Source organism: Portunus trituberculatus, chromosome 17, assembly GCF_017591435.1.
Source record: "Portunus trituberculatus isolate SZX2019 chromosome 17, ASM1759143v1, whole genome shotgun sequence".
Lineage (NCBI taxonomy): Eukaryota > Metazoa > Arthropoda > Malacostraca > Decapoda > Portunidae > Portunus > Portunus trituberculatus.
In genome coordinates, this window is record NC_059271.1 from 27,825,025 (window position 1) to 27,842,524 (window position 17,500).

At 43.9% G+C, this 17,500-nt stretch overlaps 1 protein-coding gene across 8 annotated transcripts in view; it reads right to left on the reverse strand.

Annotated features, from left to right (window-relative positions):
• LOC123505145 (phosphatidate phosphatase LPIN3-like) overlaps positions 1-17,500 on the reverse strand; it is an 89,864-nt gene that overhangs the window by 29,509 nt on the left and 42,855 nt on the right. For 5 of the 8 annotated variants that reach the window (XR_006675077.1, XR_006675080.1, XR_006675075.1 and 2 more), the window contains exons 1-3: positions 13,792-13,856; positions 8,363-8,493; positions 3,174-3,280 (exon numbers count right to left, since the gene is read on the reverse strand). Coding sequence is in view for 2 of the 8 variants with exons in the window: in XM_045256260.1 (XP_045112195.1) it covers positions 3,174-3,280; positions 8,363-8,493; positions 13,792-13,841 (288 nt within the window). In the remaining 6 variants the exon portion in view is untranslated. Of the gene's footprint in view, positions 1-3,173; positions 3,281-8,362; positions 8,494-10,443; positions 10,925-10,989; positions 11,102-13,791; positions 13,857-17,500 lie in introns of those variants that run through there. The other 3 variants (XR_006675078.1, XR_006675076.1, XR_006675079.1) reach the window with 3 other exon arrangements.

The window sequence follows — 17,500 nt, forward strand, 5'->3', positions numbered from 1 at the left end:
TGGTGAGGAGAGATAGAACTGAAACCAAGCGTGTTCAAAGTCCGTGTTTACGAGGGACCCAATCGATTACCTTTACAATGACCGCTGTTCTGCATCACATGCTGAACTCTTGACACAAAGTATGATTCCTCAAATGTGCCACATACAAAAAACAGCTGTTAAGGCTGTTAAGGTAGACACCATCCCCTTCCTCGTAAGATAAACATACCGCCATGAATACATGTTTTAAAACGCAACATATTATAGACGTCCTTATAAAAGTCTGAATCGCTCTGATACAAGGCCTTGATATTACAATTGGTTTTACTGGAGAAGAAAAACTTTGGAATAAAAATGGAATAAAAGATCATGCAAATAATCAAATCAGAAACATGATTTACGACTGTGACCACACCATCAGCAGTCTCGTGAACAGACTGTATTTAAGCTAACTAAACCAATGAATGCTTTCACCTGTGAGTGTCATTTTTTTTTTATTCCTGTTCTTTAGTTTTCTCTTAGCGCATCCTCATGTGGCCTTAACACTTATCCCGCCCCATAAATCACGCTCCACTACTAGTCACGTTTGTTTGAACACTCGACCTTGCAGTAACAAATCCGAGTCACGTTAGTTATATCTCGTTCTCGTCGCACTGTGTGAGACGACGGAACGTCAACCATCAGGCAGAGCAGCTGCGCGTGAGGGGAGTCCTATCAGTGGGTAAGAGCCTCCACTCCACTCCAGTCCACTTCGCCAGACCTTGAATCAATCACCGCCTAGATTATCTACATCCCGTGTGTGTGTGTGTGTGTGTGTGTGTGTGTGTGTGTGTGTGTGTGTGTGTGTGTGTGTGTGTGTGTGTGTTGAACTCCAATACCTTAAGTCATTACACCGTAAGTCATTACACGTCAAGGTCATCGTAGAGTTCTGTGCTGTCAACAAGAATAACAAAGACTACTTGAGAGTGACGCCGCAGACTCGTCAACTCGTTATGTTAAAGGAGCTATGATTGACACTAATAAAGGAAACAAAAACACATTTGCATCCCTGTCCGCGTTTCCACGGCCCCAGAATTATAATCACGAACTGTAATCAAGAAAACGTAACCCATTAACATCATTCACGCGTTACTAGCCGAAAAATAAGAAGAATGAAGATAACATTCACGTACGAGGAGATCTGCTAATAGACAGGCCGTGATACAATAAAAAAAATAAATGTTCACAAGCAATAAATTAACCGCGTTGTGCTTAGTGCCACTCTACTACTGACGCTTGCTACTGCCTTCCCTTCACTTCGGTGTGGCAATCCTCATTAGGTTGGTCTCGAATTTGCATGGTATAAATGAATGTATAGAAACATCAATCAATATGGCGAAAAACTGGAATCCAAGGTAAACAATAACAGAAGAGTACTGTTTAAGTACAACACTAAATATCTGACACTATTTGAGCACTATTTGAGCACTACATTTGACACTATTTAAGTACAACACTAAATATCTAACATCACGTATACAACTACATACAACTTCAAGTCAAATAATCTGTCATTCAGTCCGTATATAATAAAAGCACGTGCAATTACAATTACCTTAATATCTATCAAGTACCTATCATAATCCTCTCCAAACACCATCACAATCATTGTTTCAAATATCATCACCACAACTACTGTACCGACACCGACAACGCCACTACCACCGCCACCACCACCACAACTTAAAGCCGCCCCCGAGATGTGGTGCATGATCAATACCACCACCACCACCACCACCGATGACTGCCAACCACACTACCACCAACCTAATCTTACCTCCCATAATAACATCAGTGACTTCTACACACTCAAATAATAACCAATACTTAGCTGAAAACGAGATATTCCACCTTCCTCTACCTTACGTTTTCTCTACATAACTTATCACGTTATCTTTACAACATTCCCGGACTTTCTATCGCATCGAATCAACCCTTCCTTCTTCAGGCTTTGTATATCATTTTAGGGGATTAATTTCCATGCGTGTCTCCCTTCCTCTCCTCTCTCTTGATACCGTTTCGGAGTGCTGGCGTAAGGAAGAAGGGAAGAAACAGCAAGATGGATGAGTGGTTGGGTGGATGAGGAGGACACGAACACCACGCGCCGCCACCACTCCAAACCCCCACCCCACATCTCCATCAAGACTTTTGAAGCCTGTTTGATCGTTCGGTGGCGCCAAGTTCTTACGGTGAAGAGTTTGACAATGAATACTGAATCAAAAGTCAAAAGTCGAATAGTGGGATAGAAAGACTAGACAGCTTATGACGGGGAAGAAGTTGTATGAGTAGAGGATAGGACACGGAATCTACAGCAAATAAACGTGTATATTAATTCTCAAATAATAACTATAGTCCTCGTGTTTTGTGACTAAGCATAAGGGCATGTAGATACACAACGGTGGTATGCTTTCTTATTTAACCTACGTATCAACTCAAGGCGATTGATATAGTACGCATCACGCATCATAGGCAGAATAATTTTAACAACCAGGAGTTCCACTTGGCGCAATAAACTACTACGATAGGAGGAGCTATTACGATAATGTCTTAAAACCCAAAATAAAAAGTACCACGGTCAGATAAGACTAAACCAAACAAGCATATTACATTTACCATGAAAACAAACAACAAAAACAATTGGGCTGTGTGTGTGTGTGTGTGTGTGTGTGTGTGTGTGTGTGTGTGTGTGTGTGTGTGTGTGTGTGTGTATCCTCACCGCTATTTCCACCCCTAAAAAGTGGTCATCGACAATGGCAATTAAACGGCCACGTATTGACCAACTTGATTCCTGCAGCGCCCTTTGGTTTCACAAGTTATGCTGCGCCTACCACACGCACGCACGCACGCACGCACACACACACACACACACACACACACACACACACACACACACACACACACACACACACACACACACTTCTTGAACACTTCGCTACTCCAACTAATCGCATTTTTCTTTTCCCAACTCTATTCATACATCAAATTTTTGAGGTGAAGATTTCTACTGGAGATAAATTGAACATGATTGGAAGTCTTTTTTCTTCTACTCGCAATAGGAAAAGGAAACCCATACATTTTTTTTCAATTCCTCGTTAACGAAATAAATAAACTAAATTAATTCAATTGAATAAATAAATGTACAGACGAGTACTTACCACCTTCTCCCGACTCCTGAGGACGCCCATCTTGCCGAAGCGGACGTGGAAGGGTGAGCTGACCAGCGTGCCATCTTCCTGCTGCACCACAACCACGTCGATGGCACCTGTGGCAGGGAGACAAAGACGTTGGTTACATAAAGACCCTGTGTGTGTGTGTGTGTGTGTGTGTGTGTGTGTGTGTGTGTGTGTGTGTGTGTGTGTGCGCGCGCGCGCTAAAATCTTACAAAGTATCTATCGTTTCAGCTTAAACATAATACAGTTCTCCATTGACGCCATCAAGTTTCCTCCATATTTATGATCATGAATGATCTTTACACACACACACACACAGTAACACGAAACCAGACACTGAAGCACCTGTTTTTACCTCACATAAGCCTGGCAGGATTACCCTAATAATAGTCGTATCAAGAACAATCTACACACACACATTCAAATCGTGAGATAAGATTGTGAAATGTCAAGCCACGAGAACACAGCCTTCACAAAAGCTACAGATGTATACGTACATATAATTATCTTCAGAAGTCCTTGACTGACTGAAGAATGTATTTTTGTCGAAGCACTTGAAAGAACATAAGTAACTGTAATAGTGTATGTCCTGAGAGAGAGAGAGAGAGAGAGAGAGAGAGAGAGAGAGAGAGAGAGAGAGAGAGAGAGAGAGCACACCTTCCACCACACACAGAGGAAAACTAGCCCGCTGTATCACAAATTGTGTTCCGTCATGCATGCCTCGCCTGCCCTGTGGTCACTGCTTCGAGCACGGCGGGAACAAGTGGTTTGGCGGCACACATTTCGCCTGGTAGTTACCAACAAAGTGGACCAACTGGGGCGGATCCGAGCACGCGATGACCTCTTGTGCAAAGCTTAGCAACATGAATATTCAATGTGTTCATATGCTATTGACTTTTTTGTCGTTGGTGAGGCTGTTTTGATAGAGTGAATTCTCATTTTATACTCTAAGTGCATTGTTGGAACCTACTGTAGGCCAAATGTTGAGATGCCAAGCGTATGATACTTACTTTCTAGATGAAGCTCGAATATTCAAATGAAGTTTTATTATTATTATTATTATTATTGATTGAGTGTTGCGGTGCCAGGCGCACGACACACATGCCCTTATAAAACAAATTAATGATGATATACGAATTTAAATAAACCCACCGATTCAGAGTAATGCCCGGAGATTGATACATTTGCAATAATACATTATACGAGTTGTCATTTCGCTTATACCTTCTTGTTAGTCATTTCTCATTCACTAAGTACTTACCACCACCACCACCACCACCACCACCACCGCCGCAGCCTCTCCGTTGTATTTCGCTTTCACCACCACCACTTCTTCACTCACCTCTCCCGTGTCACCACCTAACATCATTAACAGTACTCCCTAACACCATCACCACTATTTAACATCACTATTCATCAACCCACAACACCAGGAGGGATAAGAAGATATAAATGACTAAAGAAATAGGGAGCATAGTTTATTGCAAGGGACTCTAAAGAATGTTATGTAGAATCCGGCTTGGCTCGCGAGTTTCAATCATCGCATAAGTGTTCCGGATATACTTCTCTCTCTCTCTCTCTCTCTCTCTCTCTCTCTCTCTCTCTGACATTAGCTCACTTTTAAATCTTGCATAACCTTAACTGTCTAGGAAAGAAAAAGAGACGATAAAGTCTTTGTAATAGTTCTTGAGATTTGAAATATGAAAACGCGAACTTACAGAATGACGTGCACAACTGGAAGAGCATTTCACTTTTCTAGACGTTAACTTCTACAACTACTACTACTACTACTACTACTACTACTGCAACTACTACTACTACTACTACTGCAACTACTACTACTACTACTACCATAACTATAACTACTCAAATTGTGTAACCAGCTTTGTTTTAAGGTGTATGCGAGGAGAGAGAGAGAGAGAGAGAGAGAGAGAGAGAGAGAGAGAGAGAGAGAGAGAGAGAGAGAGAGAGAGAGAGAGAGGCGGGGATAATGAGGTCTGAGCACGATGTAGCACAAAGATGGCAAGTATTGGAACAAGAGCAGAACACCTCGCTACAGCCATGCCTGCTCCACCACAAGCATGTCAGGAACACCCGCCACAATCAGCCACCAGAAGGACGAATGACGAATAGCACTCAAAGTTCCCTGATGTGTCTTGATTCACAGTAACAAATTATTTTCCTGGTTTCGAAACCCTTCAACACACCTGCACTGCTGATCAACTTCCACATTTCCAATATATATACGTCAATGGGTATTTAAAGGAACATCAAGCGTATATCTGAGCCATCATATGCACATTCACATCTCAGTTTAACCCATCAGTACCATGACGCGTTTCCATATTCATTCTGCTTACTATTCAGTGATTTTATACAGCTTCAGAATGTGGGGGATTAACAATAGTGAAGATTCTGGACATTAATCTTCTGACTTCAATAGACACTTCCTAATGTCAATAAAATCGTCTAATTATACCCCAAAACTAATGGTAAAAATGTGTCCTAGTACTGAAGGGGTTAAATAGGCAAAGTCAGGTTCCTTAACTACTGGATTGTATTGCTTTTATTCCACCGACGTTTGCCGCATGTTATTATCTTCTTGTCCTTCACGGCACTGGCTGCATCACAGGGAATGCTAACCACCACATCGATTCCTGGATTCCCGCCCACTATGGCTCACTAGCACGAGGTCATTCCACCGCGTCTTCCCACCTCCACTTTTCCCACAAACCCTCCACTGAAAAGCCCCACCCACTATATTCTCCTCATACTCCTTCAAATTGTATAATATACTTATCCATCAATTATCTAACCATTAACTTCACTTACAGTTTAATCCACTAACCCTTCCTCCACTTGCTCTTTTATATAAACTCTCCACCAACCCTATTCATTCAACTCCACTTCTTATCGACTAATCTTCCACTCCTCACTCCCATCTATCCTTGGAATTCTTGCAGTCCACACTCTTACTATAATACCCTCGTCACCATCCAACCACCCAGCCCCTCCTTCCCTCCAGGTCACATCCTACGACTGGTCCACACAGCCACGCCCTCAACCCTGCCGTTCAATAATTACCTAAGTGAACACACTATAGCTAAATGGTAAACTTATTGCTGGAAGGTTCGATCTTGTGGAGAGGGAAGAAATAAAAGGCAGCTATGGAAGGGAAGTGTGGGAGGGAAAGAGCAAGTCACGAAGGAAAAGGGGAATGGAAGAGGGAAAGATTAGGGAGGGGAGGGAGGCGAGACAAGGGTAAGTCTAGACAGCGAGTCGATGGTTGTGGCGCTGGGTGAGTCAGCCGCCCCCGTCTGGCCACGCAGCCCCAGCAGAAGCGTGGGGATTGTTTGTGGGTCCGCTTCGTGTGTGTGTGTGTGTGTGTGTGTGTGTGTGTGTGTGTGTGTGTGTGTGTGTAATTCACCTCGGTCGTCTGCTGGTCACCCAGCCAGTCTTCCCCATTACGGAGGGAGCTCAGAGCTCATAGACCGATCTTCGGGTAGGACTGAGACCACAACACACTCCACACACCGGGAAAGCGAGGCCACAACCCCTCGAGTTACATCCCGTACCTATTTACTGCTAGGTGACCAGGGGCCACATTAAGAGGCTTGCCCAGTTGCCTCGCCGCGCTGGGACTCGAACCCGGCCCTCTCGATTGTGAGTCGAGCGTGCTAACCACTACACCACGCGGTGTGTGTGTGTGTGTGTGTGTGTGTGTGTGTGTGTGTGTGTGTGTGTGTGTGTAAGGCAATAACAAATACTTCCTCCGCCTTCCAGAATGTTCAACCACAACCGAATATTTTTTTTGTCACTCATGGACTTCATGTTATTGTGACTAGCAATGTTGCCTTCTGAAACTTGGATTACATGTGAAAGCCAGAGAGAGAGAGAGAGAGAGAGAGAGAGAGAGAGAGAGAGAGAGAGAGAGAGAGAGAGAGAGAGAGAGAGAGTGGTGTGTGTAATTCACCTCGGTTGCCTGATGGTTACCCAGCCAGTCTTCCCCACTACGGAGCGAGCTCAGAGCTCATAGACCGATCTTCGGGTAGGACTGAGACCACAACACACTCCACACACCAGGAAAGCGAGGCCACAACCCCTCGAGTTACATCCCGTACCTATTTACTGCTAGGTGAACAGGGGCCATACTTTAAGAGGCTTACACATTTGCCTAGCCGCCCCGGGACTCGAACCCGGCCCTCTCGATTGTGAGTCGAGCGTGCTAACCACTACACTACGCGGTGTGTGTGTGTGTGTGTGTGTGTGTGTGTGTGTGTGTGTGTGTGTGTGTGTGTGTGTGTGTGTGTGTGTGTATATATATATATTATATATATATATATATATATATATATATATATATATATATATATATATATATATATATATATATATATATATATATATATACATACATACATACATACACAATTTTCTCAACTACAGACGGGTGTTGTCTGCCTATCACCTCGCCCACTCCATGTAACACGTATTTCACCAGTGACCCAAAACCCCTCCCAGGACTTCCGCCCCCTTCCTTCCCCTCCATTCGTGGAAACCCCCCCTTGCTGCAGCACCCATGGCACCGCCCTGACACATGGCACGGTCCAATTTCACTCCTACACTAGCACGCCATGACGTCCTTCGTGATACACCGCTCCCTGCAGGGCAGTTCCCAAGAAAGAGGACAGACCTCCATGATCATGAGAATGGTGGAATTTCTGCAATAATCCACACGGTCGCCCGCCTGTTGTTATTCGTTCACACAAGAAATCATGAGAACTATCGGAAACTTGCAAGGCTGAGGACACAACCCTTTCTGGTGCCGCTGACGTAATCATTCATTCCCAAGCATGTGGTGCATAGCCTCTACATAATTGTGTACAGTAAACATCACTGTGTGTGTGTGTGTGTGTGTGTGTGTGTGTGTGTGTGTGTGTGTGTGTGTGTGTGTGTGTGTGTTCTCGTCCTCTACGTATATGCTTACTCAAATAAGGTTTCCTCTCTACAAAATCAATTGAGTTATGCAACAATCTAAACCGGCATGAAGCATTACCTACTTCCAACCGTATACCCGCAGCCGACACCCACCCACACAGAAGCACTGAATAACCGACGTGCGGTGAGGTTTGAATTCAAGTCCCTCACTGCAGGTCACAACATGAAATGCTTACCCGTTAGTGTCGCGGCGTTGATCTCGTTGTAGAAATCCTTGAAGTTGGATATGAACTTGCCAATGTAGTTCATCCTCTCCTCTCCTCGGCAGCTGGGCGGGGAACTTGTGTCCCCAACAGGCGTGCGCGTCCTGTTAGGAGACAAATTTTAATCACGATTCACAACCACGAATCACACAACCGATGACCTCCTTGGCGCTCCGCCGGTGGTCTGGGAAGGTCACACTGTTTACCATCAGCATATCACCGCTTTACAGTATGTAACCATGAATGAAAGCATTAATTAACCCATACACAAAAAACTCTCCCTTCACAAAACGCCACAGGAAGAATGTTACTGTCTCAACCACTGATACAAAATAAACCAACTTCCTTCCTTGCACGACACCAATAACGATAAGATCCAGCTGATTGACGTCACTGATAGCACGACACTGCCACTCAACGATCGTTCTGTCCGCCCTGGCACCAGGCAATGGGAGGATAGTAGAGAAAATATCTCCGAATCAATATCACGCATATCGAGGCACTAGCAGGACACTTGGAATACCAGTATCTGGCAGTAGTACACCTGTTCCCTATTCCACACCTGTTACCCGTCAACCTTGCACCGTGACTCACGGACATGTGGAAAAGTGAATGTTGGTACGAACATACCGCTTGCCTTCTACAATAATAACTGCAATAATAATGAAAATAATAACACCAACACCAACAACAACAATAATAATAATAATGTTATTATTGGAAGTTGTGCCTGACTTTCCCTCCAGTAAAACGAAACAGCTGAACTATCACCAGCAGGTTCCTGTTAGTCACTTTTCTCCATCAAGTTTGGAAATCAGATTAACAAGACTAAGTTGTCTTCGCAAGGTCTGGTAAGCAAGTGCGCAAAGCTGGTTATCATACAGATCTGCGATTCCGTTATGTACGTTTTAATTCTTGAAACGTGTTCAGGTTGCACTTATCTAAAGACAAACAGGTTTTAAGATGCAGCGTAAACCAGATAACCACAATGACGCTTCATGGCGCATGTCTTTCTTGCCAAACTCATTTTCAAGAAGACGCACCACTCGCAGCTGATGCAGCACCAAGGTTATCCAGTGGACAACCACAGCTTGACCTGACATTCTTATCTCGGACTTTCCAGCCTCGCATGGGTTTAACCTCAGATCCAATATGATAAAGTCATATTTACCTGATAACAATCAATTTCACATTATTGCTGCATCCAAGAATGTTATCGATGCAGTTAGAGTAGACTTGAAAAAACATCGCCACACCTGAGCAATGATGTCCGGACAAAAAGGTCAGAGGCTCTTCTGGAGGTCGCCCACACACACACACACACACACACACACACACACACACACACACACACACACACACACACACCAGTTACTGGCTGAACAACTCGCACGAAAATCACCTTTCCCTTGCAGCACGCAAGCAATGGTGGGATTTTATCAGGTCAGACGCCTCCCACACCTTAGACAAAGACTAATACTTACAATGAACTTTTATTTATAACGAATGGATCAACAATCTCTCTCTCTCTCTCTCTCTCTCTCTCTCTCTCTCTCTCTAAGCTTAAAAGAAACGGTAAATCAATAGAACAGCAAATTTGAAAAGAATTACGAAAGAAACTATTCCTTTTGAGAGAAAAAACATACACACTCGGTAACTATTTAGCACACCTGGCAGGCCGTCAGACCACTTTTTCTTGTTTTTTTTGCCAGCCTGGGTCGAGCAATGCTTGCTTGAGACAAAACACATATTTGTCAGGGCAAAGGCCACGGCAGGGTTCGGCCGGGAATGGACTGACTGGCTACATTACTCACTGAAGGACGAGTCATCGATTCTGGGCAAAGAATTCCTCAGAGTAAAACCTTCAGAGCCACAAAGCAGAGGAGCCTGGAGTCCCTCGCCTGACCTTTGTCGCCCGTCAATAAATTGGCAGCACTGAGCACCCCATGGACGTTCCCCTTTAAGCACCGCCGCCCATCTTCCACCGGCGCCTCCACGGTGATGTAATGACCATTATGCTACGAGTGGGAACAACCTGCAAACACATTTCAAACCTAGTGGGCATCGCATCCGCTACTCCAGTGACGCAACAATGACGCTGCCACGCGAGGTTGTCAATCACTCGTCACTGGGCACTGATCACTAAGTCTTGTATCCTGTGGTGGTGGTCCTCCTCCGTGCTTGAGCCGTGCCTGGGGCCGTCCTCTCCCGTGTCACCTGTGCTCCGGAGTGAATCACTAGGGCCACACCTTCTGCCGCCACCACGGTGCACGATGAGAAATCAATACCCGGCAAGTTCCACAGTTCTCGAGCAGTCCACGCCGCGGAGCATCCCAGCCATCAGCTGTGCGGCTCCTGTCTTGCATAGTGCCACAACACCACGTTTTGTTTCTCCCTTTCTCTTTCCTTCCATGTGTCCGGGCCGCCGCCTCCCTCACTGGGCCTCGGCTCAGCTGGCCCTCACTCCACTGTCACCACAAAGACTGAGCTATCTGCACCCAGCAAACACAACCCACGTATTACTCCACCTCAATTCTTCACACGAGAAACAAATAGTTTCACTTTCATCAGGACCCAAATTATCACGACTATTCACTCACAATATGAAGTGTAGTACTTTCCGCTAGGAGATGCAAAACGTGAATGCTCCCTCCCTCGTTGTTGGTGACGCACTGCGCTAGACGGTCCTGCTCGCTGAGTGGCCCATGGCTGGTTGCTACAGTTACCAGTTTCCGTGATAATGTTCTCCTATTATATCGTTATTATATACGGAAAAAAATATATCATCATTTCTAACTTTTGTTTATTTATTTGTTTGTTACTACAAGTATGCTTTGCACTGACAGTATCGCTCGATATGCATGAGCATGAAATGACATGTACTTGCTGAGTGGCCCACTTCTACATGATGTTGTCGGTTATTATATTAACAGTCTTTTAGTGACGAAAGCATGGAAGCCATGTGTGATTTATATCCCATCTGGCAACGTACCAGCCTCATTCACTATCACGTGAAAGTACAAAGCAGATATTAGTTTGTGATGCGAGAATGCATAATATGTGGATACCAGATGGATATTTACTGGGCGAGACTAGTCTGCCACTTAACAGTAAAGCCTCATAACCACACATAGTCATGCATTCAAGCGGCCCTACACAACAACACAACAGCTGATCACAACACCTGCCTCCCCCTCCCCTATGGTAGCCGAGCGTCCCGGATCTAGCAGCGGCAGTGGCAGAGGGCGGCAAGGCAGAACAATGATGGGTATGAGGAAAGGTGGACGAGGCAGAGGGATGAAGGGAATGGAGAATATCGGGTCCGTGGAAATAGTATTGCCATTTCCCCCACCAGTGTCCTCTGCCTTATAAAAACAGGAAAAGTAGTTGCGGATTTTCCAAGCGCTTCCGCACCGTGTCCTACATACAGTAGTACCTAAGTTGTGAGGATGAACTGCTCTCTCTCTCTCTCTCTCTCTCTCTCTCTCTCTCTCTCTCTCTCTCTCTCTCTCGTGGCTTAGTCATGATATGCCCCGGGGAAAGAAAATACGACACTTTTACTTACTGGCATGAGGTAGCAGAAGTCGGTTTACTTTCGTTATCGCAAGACAAGTGTTGCCTGTTGAAGAACGTGCTCTCTCTTCCAACCAACTAATGCATGCAAAGTGACAAGAGAATGAATGATAATGGAACACTGCCACAAGTAAAGTTATATGGTTTAATACTCCTAATTACGGTCATGATCTGGTGATGATGATGATGACGAAAATCACACACACACACACACACACACACACAGTGAAGAAGTCTGGTGAAGGCGTGAGGTAGGAGGTAGTACGTATGTAAGTACTAACTACTACTACTCAGTTATGGACAATCTATAATCGAAAAATTTACGGAATAGATCAAGTTTCCATGTTTGTCTCCATACACAAGCAAACCTTTCCCGAAAAAGAAAAGAGAATCCAGTATCATTACGTAAATAAAAAAAAAATAAGTACCTCATAATATCAAGACACTTCCATCGCTTTCGCACAAACGAGGTAGAAATAACACGAAAGACACAAGACAAGCATTCAAAAAGGAAGTTAGGCAAAGATTATACAGTATCGCCAAATATAAGAACAAACTGTGAATATCTAAACCACCTCTAGCTGTGTAGGTGACAATTTCACCCCTGGGAAATACCGTGAGAAAATCAGAAGAGACAGGAGGTGGAAAGATACCAGGTGCGTTAAAGCTTATACGTCCCAAGAAATCTACATATTTTCCTAGTTTTCTCGCACTGAAAGAGAGAGAGAGAGAGAGAGAGAGAGAGAGAGAGAGAGAGAGAGAGAGAGAGAGAGAGAGAATGTCACCCACTTTACTTTTTTTTATATTCCCGTATTTTCTGGCCTCCATATCCACCAAAACACGCGCCTATGTGAGAATGAGGTTGTCTGCGGGCCACACCTGCTCCTTGCTCTCAGGTGTTCACGCTAAGTTGTGAATAGACACCAATTCTCGGCCCTCAATTTATGTATCACTTTCCCTCCCCAACCCTTCATATATTTCGTGGTCAGGGTATATTGATTACTACTAGAACAAGATTATTTCATGGTCAGGGTATATTAATTACTACTAGAACAACAACAACAACGACAATTACTACTACTACTACAACATTTGTCCGACATAACTAATAATATCTCACTTCATTTCCTGCCGTGTCTCTGTGACCTTTGAAAACAGTCGTGGTGAGAGAGAAAAGCGTTACAGAATACCGGTTGAGGAATCAGATGCAAACTTATGTTCTTCACTAAGGAGACAAAACAGCAGCAGCGGTTTTCCCATTAGTATGCAGTGCGTGGGCGAGGGAGACTCAGTATATCTAGGTATTTCTTTTCATCTTCATTTACTGTACAGCCTTTTCTGTCCTCTATTCAATTTCCTTTGTACGTAATAATTAACTCTCGTGTGTGTGTGTGTGTGTGTGTGTGTGTGTGTGTGTGTGTGTGTGTGTGTGTGTGTGTGTGTGTGTGTGGGCGCGCGTGCTATTGATATGTATCTATATTCAGCAACCATTGCAAGGTCTTACTATTACACCATCACCTCCACCACCACCATCACCACCACCACCAGCATCATCACCACCATCACCACCACTACGACACAGTCTTGTCAGACATACTTGTCATTATTTAGCATTTTCCTCTTGTATTATTCCACTCACCACCACCAACACCAACACCACCACCATCACCAGCAAACACCACAACACCAACACTCACCACCACAACCACCACCACCACCACCACCAAACACTACAACACCACCACACACCACCACCACAAACACCAGCAAACACCACAACACCACCACTCACCACCACCACCAGCAAACACCACAACACCACCACTCACCACCACTCACAACCGTCCGTCACCCCAGCAACACCCCACTTATCACTCATAACACCAACACCTTAAAGTTACTGGCTGACAAAATAACTCGCGTACTCTTTCCTTATAAGGTTGAACGGGAGGAGGAAACTGCCAGTGACGTCAGAGCAACGGGAGGAGGAGAATGTCGGAGGAAGCGAGTCTTGATGGAGGGAGGAGAGGAGAGAGGATGAGTCGCAGAGGGAGCAAATACCAGAGAAAGAAAAGGGGATGGAAAAAAAATAAATAAAGTAGCATAAGAGTAGGAAAAATGAAGAGAGGAAGAGGAGAAGTGATAAAACAGTAAACTAGTTAGTAGTACTGTATCCAACCAGAGAGAGAGAGAGAGAGAGAGAGAGAGAGAGAGAGTCGTGATACATGCCAACCTACGTCCTGTACTTCTGATTATGACGTGTGTGTGTGTGTGTGTGTGTGTGTGTGTGTGTGTGTGTGTGTGCAAGGGACTATGGCTATATCTATCAACAACATCTCATTCTGATTTCTGAGAGAGAGAGAGAGAGAGAGAGAGAGAGAGAGAGAGAGAGAATGTAAATAAAAGCAAACTTGAGGAGGAGGAGGAGAGAAACATCAGTTATAATAATAAGCAAAGAAAACTGAAATCATTGAAATGGATTCTTCAAAGCAATTATGACAGCAACTCAACCCAAAACACACACACACACACACACACACACACACACACACACACACACACGAGAAATATGATAAAAAAAATAATAATAATAACAATAACAAAAATAACAATAACATAAGAAAACTGAGACCTCGCAACACAAAGTAACACAAAATCAACTCAGTATTACGTCATACATAAACCATCGCAAGAAACTCAAACGCAACACTCATGACGTCCCGGTTATTCTCAGCAGTTTGTCAGAGGTGGCAGATGCAGGGAAATTTCTTTGTTTTAGAGAAATTTCGACTATGACAGGGAAGAAAAATCGCTAAAAAGGGAAAATTATGGAGAGAAATATTAGCTTTTACGTTTTTTGCCCCTGAATGTGAATAAATAATTTCATGTTTTGACCCTGAATATGTATAAATAATTTAGTGTTTTGTATAATCTTAATTCCTAAACGTAAGAAATAAGGAAGTTCTAGGTTGAAAAGGGAAATTTTAGCTTGCATGCAGGGAAATATTGGCAGTCGATCTGGCAGCTCTGGTTTCAGTAGGCGGGCGGACGGGTGGGTAGGCAGGCAGGCAGGCGCAACACAACTAATAGAACGGACACCCCGGGGGAAGGAATCTTGCGACATATACAAGAAAAGAGGAGAACCAAGACAAGATTCGTTATCAACATTTCCTTCCTCTGCGTCTTCTAAGTAGCGAGGGGCAAGATTACTACTATAGGGTTACTTAGAACAAACATCCTCCTTCTTATAATGTTCATAGGAGGGAGTAATGACCTTAACATGATGACTTGACGTTCCTTCTTCCTTCCTCTACGTCTTCTAAGTAGCGAGGGGCAAGATTACTACTATAGGGTTATTTAGAACAAACATCTCCCTTCTTGTAATGTTCATAGGAGGGAGTAATGACCTAAACATAATGACTTGACGTTGTTATATATCTCCTTTCCTTTCTGTATTTCCGTGTTCTTCTCCTCCTGGCAATAATCTTTTTATCTCCTCTCCCTTCTCTGCCTCCTTGTTCCTCTCTTCCTGGCAATAATCTTCTGTCTCCTCTCCCTTCTCTTCCTCCTTGTTCCTCTCCTGGCAATGTTTTTTTCACTGTCTTCTTAAACGCTTTGCATCCTCATGACTAATTTTCTAGAGAGATAGTTAGATTCCTCCATCCATTCTCCCTTCAATGCTTCGTTCTTGTTCTTTTCCTCGTGGCACCATTCTTTTGATCACATTCTTAAGTGCTTTTTAACTCTCATAACTGTGGTCTTAGAACGCCACAGAGATGGTTTGTCAGAACATCATAGCTTGTTTCCTACTGATAAGTGATAACACAGACTCCGTTTTAGAATTACAACTAGACTCATAAAAACACTTGAAAATCCCCTAACTTTCGCTACCCTAACCTTTGAAAACACAGTCATTCTAACCCTAAGCTCTTTTCCCTCCTCCTCCTCCTCCTCCTCCTCCTCCTCCTCCTCCTCCTCCGCCTCCGCCTCCTCTCCCTACCAGTGACGTCACAAAGACCTCCAAGCTCTCCCTCCCTTACATGTTCGTGCGTTGACCCTCTTCTCGTGTACTTGGTTCATATGATGCGGCTCTGTCTGTGGTACACGTTAGATGAGAAGGATATGTCCACCTGTGTAGCTAGGAATGAGATACGCCTCTCTCTCTCTCTCTCTCTCTCTCTCTCTCTCTCTCTTTGCCATCTGGTAAAGAGAGGGCGAAACAAAGAAAGACAAAAAACAGAGAAAAGAGAGAACACTTTTAGCCGAACGAGAAAAGTCTGTATCCTGATACAAGATTGATTAGTTTCCCAGCTGGTGACTCAATGTTCCTTCTCCCTTCCACGGATACGAGGCATTCCACAGAAGGTTGCGGATTGAGTTACCGCACCGATGCCCAAAATATTTCATGAAACTTGTTGCTTTGAGGGAGTCCAACACAGGGCCGAGGACGGATCACTGTACTGGCAGCTGGGACGTTTTCCTTTTTCTTTTCTTTTTTTTCTCCCTTTCCTCTCTCATTTCCTCTTCGTTCTTTCCCACGTCGTTCTAATCTTCTTCTTTCTCCTCCTTCTCCTTCTCTTCCCTTTTAATGTCGTTCTCCTTCTTTTTTCTTCTTGTCTTTCTTCTTTTAGCCCCTTCAGTACCATGACACGTCTTCATGTTTATTCTGATTACTATTAGGCAATTTTATACAGCTTCAGAAACTCTTGTGGGGATTATAATAACAAAGACTCCGGACTATTAAGCTTCTGACCTCCATAGACCCTTCTTAATGTAAATGAAATTGTCTAATCACACCCAAAACTCATGGTAAAAATGCGTCCCAGTACTGAAGGGGTTAAGCTTTCTTCTTTTCCTTCTCTTCCTCTTTCTCCTTTTCGTTATTGTTCTTACTCTTTCTTCTACTCCACCTCCTCTTCCCTGATTACTTCCTTCTTTGTCCCCCCCTTCTCCTTCTACTTCTCCTCATTCCCTTATTTACCATATTTTTTTCTGGTACAGGAATTGGCTAAGAAACGCTTAAAAAAAAATAGTTCTCCATTTGAGTGTCTGAGTGTCTTCACATAAAAAAAATTCACACCAGGTTGGCAGAAACTATTGAAGGTAATTGGTGTTGAGATCAGCTGCGGTATAATTACTAACATACTTTTGCCAATTACGTATCTTTGCGATGAGAATTTTGATATGTCTTTTTTTTTCTTGTTTTTATTTTTTTCTCCTTTGCTCCGTCGGTTATAAATACGAACTGTTCTTCCTCTTCAGACAACAAGGGAAGATAGATTTTACAATGACCTGTCCAATAACTTTCGTCCCCACCTTCCTCCTTGTCTGTCCTATACGTGTGTGTGTGTGTGTGTGTGTGTGTGTGTGTGTGTGTGTGTGTGTGTGTGTGTGTGTGTGTGTGTGTGTGTGTGTGTGTGTGTGTGTGACCTATGGATGATCTCGCTTCTTGTACCTATACTTACATACTACCACACGAAACCGATACATGCAGTGTGGCACGAGATAATTCCCGGTTGTTTCTGTTACCACTGGGCG